General features: G+C 33.6%; 1 protein-coding gene across 1 annotated transcript; it reads right to left on the reverse strand.

Moving 5' to 3' along the window:
* Positions 1-2,354: 2,354 nt before the first annotated feature.
* LOC143251497 (uncharacterized) lies at positions 2,355-9,048 on the reverse strand. The gene is made up of 4 exons (XM_076502777.1): positions 8,436-9,048; positions 6,351-6,446; positions 4,944-5,034; positions 2,355-3,643 (listed from the first exon to the last, which is right to left on the reverse strand). The coding sequence occupies exons 1-4, from the start codon at positions 8,472-8,474 to the stop codon at positions 2,529-2,531; spliced, it is 1,341 nt and encodes a 446-aa protein (XP_076358892.1). The 5' UTR covers positions 8,475-9,048; the 3' UTR covers positions 2,355-2,528.

Consider the following 9,048-nt stretch of genomic DNA (forward strand, 5'->3'; position numbering starts at 1 on the left):
AAGTGCACAACTTTTATTGTCATTTTGGTCTGACAATCAGTGCCTTAATACGTGTAACATCACATACTCTGAGCTTGTAACGTTATTACATATATTTCTCTTTAAAATAACAAAAATATCCCTTTTGCGTTTCTTGTTTTGAAAAGTATATAATATAGTGATGTGTTATATTAGGAACACAAGCTGGTAAAATTAAAAAGTATATTTATAACAATCCGAGAGACGTGTTATTGTTATCTGTAGTCACAACTTTCTATGGCCAGGTGGTTGGGGCGCTCGACTCGTAATCTAAGGGTCGCAGGTTTGAATCCCCGTCACACCAAACATGCCCTTTCAGCCGTGGACTGTTATAATGAGACAGTAAGTCACACTATTTATTGGTAAAAGAGTAATCCAATAGTTGGCGGTGGGTGATAATGACTAGCTGCCTTCCCTCTCGCCTTAAACTCTTAAATTAAGGATGATTAGCGGATCTAGCCATCGTGTATTTTTGCGCGAAATTCAAAAAACAAACAAACGAATACAACTTCCTAATCTTTATAAAATAAGTCGTGTGTGTGTTTTCTTATAGCAAAGCCACATCGGGATATCTGCTGAGCCCACCGAGGAGAATCGAACCCTTGATTTTAGCGTTGTAAATCCGTAGGCTTACCGCTGTACTGGCGGGGGACAAAATGTGTCGTAATAATAATAATGTTATTGAAACAGGGAGAAAAAAAAAACCGAGTAAGAAATGTAAAGCAGACTCCAGTACTAGCGGGTAAATTTTTCAGAATATTGGTCTGTCCGTAACTAAATTAAAGACATCAGTCATATATATGTTACGGAATATGATATGGAAAAGCAAAACTCGTGTACATAATTTAAAATGTTTGTTTTGTTTAATTTTGCTCAGAACTACGGTAGCTTTAGGGATTATAACACCAAATATCAGAGGTCGATTCCTGTGGTGGACCTATCCCAAGTGCGTTGTGCAGCGATGCTTTTAAATAAACATGGAGTAATAAACATAGTAGTATCCAGTAAGAATTGTGTGTGAAACAACCTAATTTAAAACTACATCTACGGACGCACTTGGTCCATTTCTGAATAAATTTTTTATCTACTTGTTAGGTTCCCAGTAAATTTACAGATTCATAACACTAAAATTCGCGGTTCTATTTCCCACGATAAACATATCGATTTGGTTTGTTTTTAATTTCGCGCAAAGCTACGTGAAGGCGATCTGAGCTACCCATTCCTAATTTTGCAGTGTTAAACTAAAGGGAAGGCAGCTAGTCATCACCACCCACCGCCAACTCTTGGACTACTCTTTTACCAACGAATAGTAGGATTGATCGTAACATTATAACGCCCCCCACTGCTGAAAGGGCGAGCATGTTTGGTGCGACGGGGATTTGAATCCACGACCGTCGGATTACGAGTCGAGTGCCTAAACCACCTGGCCAAACATTTTGGACAGCCCAATGTGGTCTTTCTCTCAATTAAACAAAATATAAGTTTATAAGTGCTAAAAGGAAAACAAATATTGTTACCAGTATAATAGTCCATTTTTAAATTAAAATAACAGTGTCTGCTGTGTATGATACCAATTGATTGAACCCTTCAGTTTTATGGTGTTGATAATTTATAATCAGTGAATAAAAAGTTGAAATTGGTCTTAAAAACAAACAAAAAAAACCTTTTAAAAGTTGAAGTTATTATTTGTCACTAAATGGTGAGAACCACCTGGTCAGCGTGACGAACATTAAATATTTATAATGTGTTCCATCTATATCCGAACAAATATTTTTAATTCTATTCGTATACGCCGCATAATAGTAATCTCTGTAAAACACTGCCACGTATTTGAAACGGTAGGTTGTATTCACGAATTAATTAATTATTTATTTCTCGTTAATGTATTTTAGTTAAATTTATGTTTCGTTCAGAACTTCACGGTGTTTGTCGCTGCATGATTTTATTATTAATATTTTATAGAAACTTTGTCAGGAATGCTAAAAAATACATATCTTATGATCATTCCATTTCTTTCATGCTAACGCACCCATTCAACGTACACGTGTAAGATAAAGGGGGTGATATCCGAACGCCAACGCCCTATATCACCACCCTCGAGATGCTAAAGATAGGTGGCAGATTTGGTGACAAGCGGTTCGAGAGTTATTGGTGAACACGTACAGATTTATGTCAAATAATGGTTTAGATGGTGCTTTATTTTAAAATATACATTATCTTCTCTCTTTTATTATTATTCCAGTATATGCAATTATATTAGTAGGACAGAAAAACATACGAAAGTTCGTTTGTAAATTATAATTTTTTATTGTTTCTTAATACACTGTTGATGTTGATTGTTTGTTTAACATTACTGGGTGAATTGGTCTAACGTGTCCATTTCAATGAAAATAAGTTATTATATATATATATATATTTAGCTGATCAGTGAGGTAGGTGACTGTTTGTCTAAAGGTTTTGAGTCACTATCAATGTTCACCTAAAATCAAAATCCTAAATTTCGAATTCGCTCAACGCCATGGCCTCCAAACTTGATCTGACGCTGTGGTGTTGTCTTTAATCAACAGGTGCTGGTGTTCAGCGATAAATCCAATAGATTCTTTGTCTGTGTAGTTACCACACTGTCCATTAGTGTGACGCTGTAACGTAGAGATAATTATATAGGGATTCTCGCAAGATGATTGGGAGAATTTTGTACTGTAATTGATAGATTGATTTCTTATCATCTTACCAACCGACTGGTATGGCATAGGTAAACATGGACTTGAGGTTTGGCCATACTTTGATAAATACCAGATATCTTTTGTTTGGAATGGCTCGAATGAAGAAAGACTAGAGGTTTGGCCATGTTCTGGTAAATATGAGATATTTTTTGTTTCAAATGGTTCTAGTGAAGAAAGACTAGAGGTTTGGCCATGCTCCAGGGAATGTAGGATTCCTTTCGTCTGGAATGGTTCAGGTAAAGACAGACTTGAGGTCTGGCTATGTTCCAAAGAATATGGGATTTTTTTCATCTGGAATGGTTGAAATGAAGAGAGATTTGAGGTTTGACCTTGTTCCAGGGAAAATAAACTTTCTACTTTCTCTCCAGTTGTTGGTAATGACAATTTCATGGTACTAGGTTCGTGAAATCCGTTCCTCTGCTGAGATGTTAAAGGTATCGTAAGATTGTCACAATCTAACGTGTACAGATTGTTAGACGTTTCGTATAATAGTAAATCGAGTTCACGAGAACTTCGCGTGGTATGGGTCGAGTAAGTGTTACTGTCCTGAGATTTTAGATTTGGTGAATGAAGTTTGTCCAATACGTTCCAAACGTCCGACTGAAGTCTACTGTTGGACTCTTCACAAAGTCTACTGTTGGACTCTTCACAACACTTTTGTCTTTTACTCTGGAGATTTGCTTCTAGTTCCTCAATAATGATCTCGTTGTTACGTAAACGCTGTAAACCAGTAACAACCTGTTCACTGAGATTCTGGACGTATCTATTAAGATGATGAACAAGTCTTTTATATAAGAAATGGCCAGCATTGTTCACACTGGACGAATGTCTTGTTACTTCTCTTATACATTGTTGAAATCCTGCTTGAAAGTTGTTTACTTTAGCATCTACCACTTTTTCTACTGTAAAACAAGATAAAAAAACTTCAATAATTTTTTAAATCCAAGTTGTCATGACAAAATTTGTCACAGAGACTAAACTAACAATACATCTCTGAACAAATAAAATTATGAGGCGTACTGTAATATCCTGTTTAGTGCTAGTTCGAGACGTCATCCTCTTTTCAAAGATAAATACATGTAAGTTTGACAACTGTTTAGCTTGTTCTTTTTCATTTTAAATATTCTGTCGACTACGTTCACTTCCAAATTTTACAAATATGAAAACTGCAGAAATCATTCAATGTAATTTCAAAAGTAACATTAAGATAAACACGCGGACAGACTAGTTGATTTCTAAACTATCATAACAAACATGAAAAACGACCAGTTGATCTTTTTTAACTTTCTGTTTTGAATTACTTTTTTCATTGTTTCAGCAGCAAGTTTATGGAGGCATAGAGAGTGTATATGACTCATTGTATAACTTTCTATAAGCCACCCAGTGGCACAGCGATATGTCTGTGAACTCGCACCGCTAGAAATCGGGTTTCGATACCTGTAGTGGGCAGAGCACATATAGTCTATTGAATGGCTTAATGCTAAACAAACAAAAAGCTTTTCATGAAAAAGAAACGAAAACATAGGAAGTATTGTCAGTATTTGGAATTAGAAGAGGTAAAGCTTTAGTTAATATATCACCCACCAGGTATTTTCGTAAAGCTTTAGTTAATATATCACCCACCAGGTATTTTTGTAAAGCTTTAGTTAATATATCACCCACCAGGTATTTTCGTAAAGTTTTAGTTAATATATCACCCACCAGGTATTTTCGTAAAACTTTAGTTAATATATCACCCACCAGGTATTTTCGTAAAGCTTTAGTTAATATATCACCCACCAGGTATTTTTGTAAAGCTTTAGTTAATATATCACCCACCAGGTATTTTCGTAAAGCTTTAGTTAATATATCACCCACCAGGTATTTTCGTAAAGCTTTAGTTAATTCTCTCGATAGAGTAAAATCTCTTAACAACAAGACAAAAATCGATTAAGAACTAAGTTATTTGTGATAAGGCTTAGTGTGAATTAGATTCACCTCAGCTAGAGGGAGTTTACTGTGTCGTTTAGAAGAGTATTTCATCCATTATGATGTGTCTCTACCTTTATAAATTAAAAGTGATTAGACCCTAATAACAGTTATTTCGGTGAAAGACAAAAAAAAAAAAAGGTTTAAATTCATTTTAGTAAACTAATATTTATACCTTAATTACACTAAACATGGAATTTATGCCTGTTACAGGATCCACCAAACACTAATTACCTGAACAAGATAACAATTCTAATTTTCGTAGCTGCTGCACTGTCAATTCCAGTATGTCCGCCTTCTCTAGTTTAGATAAACTATTAATATTCTATAAAAAAGAAATAAATTATGGCGTTTCTTCAAACACATCTGTACAATCAAAACTAATAACCCAGTATTACATTTGTCATGTAAGAAATGTTTTAGGAATTTCATAGATAATTAATTATAGCTCACTTTTCAAATAGAAAAATACTTCGTAATTTATTTTTTATTTATTTAGTATTAAATAATTTACCACACTGCATTTCATAAGAAAAGCACTGAATATATGAAAACTAAAATCAGTTTCTACAGTTCTCTTTTCAGTAATGACAGACTTTAATATTAAAAAACAACAACACCGGGTTTAGTTCAATAAATAATATTACCATACATTTTGAAGTCATTAGTCAAATGACTGATATAATGAACCAACAATTAAATAACTTATTGAATATAAGGTAGTAATTTACAAAAACTAACACTCCATTTCGAGATGTCCAAATACATTTTATTAAAAAGTTGTTTAAACCCTGTTGTTAATTTTGTTAATTAGTGTCCGTTTTCTAACTGGTGAACCTGGGCCTAATTTTCGGTTTGTTGCTTATTTCTAAATAACGTTTTTTATTACTTATTACATTGTTTCTGTTTGTATTTATAAATGCGAAGTCCTGTTACCTCTTTATAATTACACGTTACTTTTTATACCGGTGAAAACTCTAAACAGATTCGTATGGTTAGGATGTACGTGCAGACTAAACTGTTTTTAAACATTTCATTTTCCGCGCCGACGGGAACATATTTTCATACATCGTCCACGGGTACATCCTTGTCTTTACAAACCTGCTAGAAACATTTAATGAAATAATATTTAATAATGAACATTTAAGTTTTCAATAATTCTTTGGGAATTACTCCATTTAAGTAATTACATAAGTTGTTTTTTATTAGAATTAATTGGTGTTTAACACTAAAACTATGTAAAAATCCTTACTTCAAATTACTTTGACATCTTGGGGAGTGCGGATAGTAAACAAATATTACAAATTAAACAGCGTCACCTATACTTCTGAAATTACTTTGTGTAGCGAAAGCTAATTTGAATGGTAAATATGTCGCGAATACATAAAATATTGGACTTTTTTTTTTAATTTTCCGCAAAGCTACACGAGGGCTATCTTCGCTGAACGAAATAAACAATAAATTATCATAAAATGTAACTACTAAATAAACATTCAGAAAATATTGTGTACAATAAATCTGGTTAACCTAAAAATTAAAAAAAATTGCATTCATTAAAATTAACATATTAAAATCTTCAAAAAAAAGGTTAATTTCAATAAAACTGAATGGTAAACGAAGAATTCAAGTACAATAACAAACCTCTTTTTTCATGTTTTCTAGGATTATGGTTTTGAGCTCAGCCAGACTCTTATTGATTCTAACTCTCCGTTTTTTCTCGATCTGTGGCTTATTTGGCTAAACGATAATAATTTTTAAAACATTATTATAAAAAGTATGTGACGTACAAGAATTTACAATGGTGAATATGCAGGCAAAGCAAATCACAAACGCCTAACCATAATAAATTTAGTAATACAATCTCAGATCGTAATAAGCATTTCTAGAACAGAGTGAAGCTATACATAAGAAATCTTTATTAAGGACTGTAAAAATCACTCACGTAAGACCGAAAAAGGTTAATAAGAAACATTAAAAAAGTGGAAGAAAACGAAAGCCTGGCGCTTTCGTCAGATGGACTTGTCACGTGGTTAATGAAATGTTAGATCAACACAACCAAGTGTCCGACTGATTCGTTTTCAGTAATCATTGTGGTTAATCGATTAACTCTTTCTTACATTTTTATGTGACTCGGGGATATCGAAGAAACACCTCTCACATCATTTGTCTGTTAAGAAATACTTTTCACGCCTGTTGAGTGTTGAAAATACACCTTTCACATAAGTTGCGTTTTGTTGACCAAAGAAGTACACGAAACACTTTTAAATTATTTCAGAATTACAAATAAAAGAAATTAACTGATTTAGTTCGAATTACTACCACTCATCTGTTTACCGATCAGAATATAAAAGTATCAATGAGAGTTTTTGATTGAAAGTAACAAAAAAAAAGGTACAATAATACGTCAACTTCACTATCTAATGTTACGAGGCCTATGGCTCAGTATCAGGACTCTTCACACTGGCTGGAGTACTGCATACATAGTAACGTTTCATAAGTTTTTTGTATTAACGAATTGCTTACCAACAACTGTTATGGAAGTTGGTGGATTGTAACTGTTCGCCTTACAACACACCAAAATCAGAATAGAGGTTATTTAAAGTTCATGCATGGTTTGATATCTCTTATAGTATTTAAATAAAATGTCGGTGGAGGTTTAAGTCCCACGCAAAGGAAATTATTATGAGTATTTTAATGATTTTTTTTATATAATCTAAACAAATTTATTTCTATGTCACAACAAAGATCAGTCAGATCGTCACTAGTGACGCATAAGAAGCACATGCTGTATGTTAGTCCCAAACTTCGAAACTCGTTTAAAGCCACTTTGTTCCAAATTATTACGAAATCTCCATTTTGTTTTCATAATAACTTACTTATCATTGCGCCACTTTGAATAACTATCACGTGGGACTCCCAACCTCTTAAATAATCCTTTAAAATAAAAATTATTGTTACAAATTTTGAATTCACGCAACTCGCACATGTAATTTTTAAGAATCATGACTGACTCTTGAGTGCACCCCCAAGAGTCAACAAAATCGACATTGCAATTAGAAGTTCTCCATTTTAAAGAAGCGGGAGGGGTTGTCGAATACAGAGATCGCACAGTTTACAGTTTTGCTCTGGGCCTATAGATTTAATATTTACAGTTTTGCTCTGGGCCTATAGATTTAATATTTACAGTTTTGTCTGGGCCTATAGATTTAATATTTAAAGTTTTGCTCTGGGCCTATAGATTTAATATTTACAGTTTTGCTCTGGGCCTATAGATTTAATATTTAAAGTTTTGCTTTGGGCCTATAAATTTAATATTTACAGTTTTGCTCTGGGCCTATAGATTTAATATGAGATTAAGGTGTATATGATCGTTAGTAGAATGTTTATAAATTGTTTAGAATTTAGAGCCCCCCCCACTGTGAAAATTTCACGAAGCGATATCAGTAAAAAATACCGTTTAAAAATCAAGAGATAATACGTTTTCGTAGGTAAAAAAACAGAAAGAAAACAAGAACCAATCATATGGCCTTCGTTTCTTCTTCATATTATCAAGTAATTTGTATTCAGATGTACAAATGTACATACTTATACATATTTGTATATAAGAATAAACATGTTTTCTTTTGAAGATTGTACATACATTTGCCTAAATCACACCAGGTTAACTTGAATAAACAGGTTTCCTTATAAACGTTGTACATATCACACCAACATAAAGAGTCCTACCCTTCTTCGTACTTGTCCTTGCTTGTTTCTGCTTGACATCTTAACGTATAATGGTTCGAGTCTAGTAGGAGCAACAGTCGCCCGGTGTTGTGACGTTGAAAGCACTTTCCTAACTACTCAAAACTGATACGACAATCTCCTATTAGTTCCTTCCCTGGCCCAACCTATTACCAGAAAGCCGCTGGAGGCGACATAAAAGTTTCTCTTTGACGGCCATAGCCTGGTTTGTCAGTTAGGAGGTCAAACTGTGTTGTTAAGATGCAGAAAGACAGTTTATGGTTTCAAATGACGAGAAGCAAGTTCACTTACCAGTCTGATCGTTTCGGGGGAATACCATGACGTTGGCTCTGATACCTGGATATGGTAAATCCTGTACAACACATGGAATTGATTTCAAATAAGTTATTCAATATCAAACAAAAATGGCAGGGAAGAACAGCGTTTACAGGGTAAATGTTTAGATTATAGTTATTTGTAACTGGAAAAAACAAAGATGAAATTAAAATGTTCGCATGCGCAATCTATTACATAGTTTTGAACATGTCGAGATAAATCATGATAAAACTTATCACTCGTCCACGGTTCAAATTAACAATAAAGAAACAACAACAAC

The sequence above is a fragment of the Tachypleus tridentatus genome, chromosome 6 (assembly GCF_004210375.1).
Source record: "Tachypleus tridentatus isolate NWPU-2018 chromosome 6, ASM421037v1, whole genome shotgun sequence".
NCBI lineage: Eukaryota > Metazoa > Arthropoda > Merostomata > Xiphosura > Limulidae > Tachypleus > Tachypleus tridentatus.

Coding starts and splice junctions, on each gene's coding strand:
- LOC143251497 (XM_076502777.1), bottom strand. CDS start 8,474: ATGTCAAGCAGAAACAAGCAAGGACAAGTACGAAGAAGG. Junction 6,447..8,435: donor AAGGACAAGTACGAAGAAGG/GTAGGACTCTTT, acceptor ATTATCGTTTAG/CCAAATAAGCCACAGATCGA. Junction 5,035..6,350: donor TAGAAAACATGAAAAAAGAG/GTTTGTTATTGT, acceptor TCTTTTTTATAG/AATATTAATAGTTTATCTAA.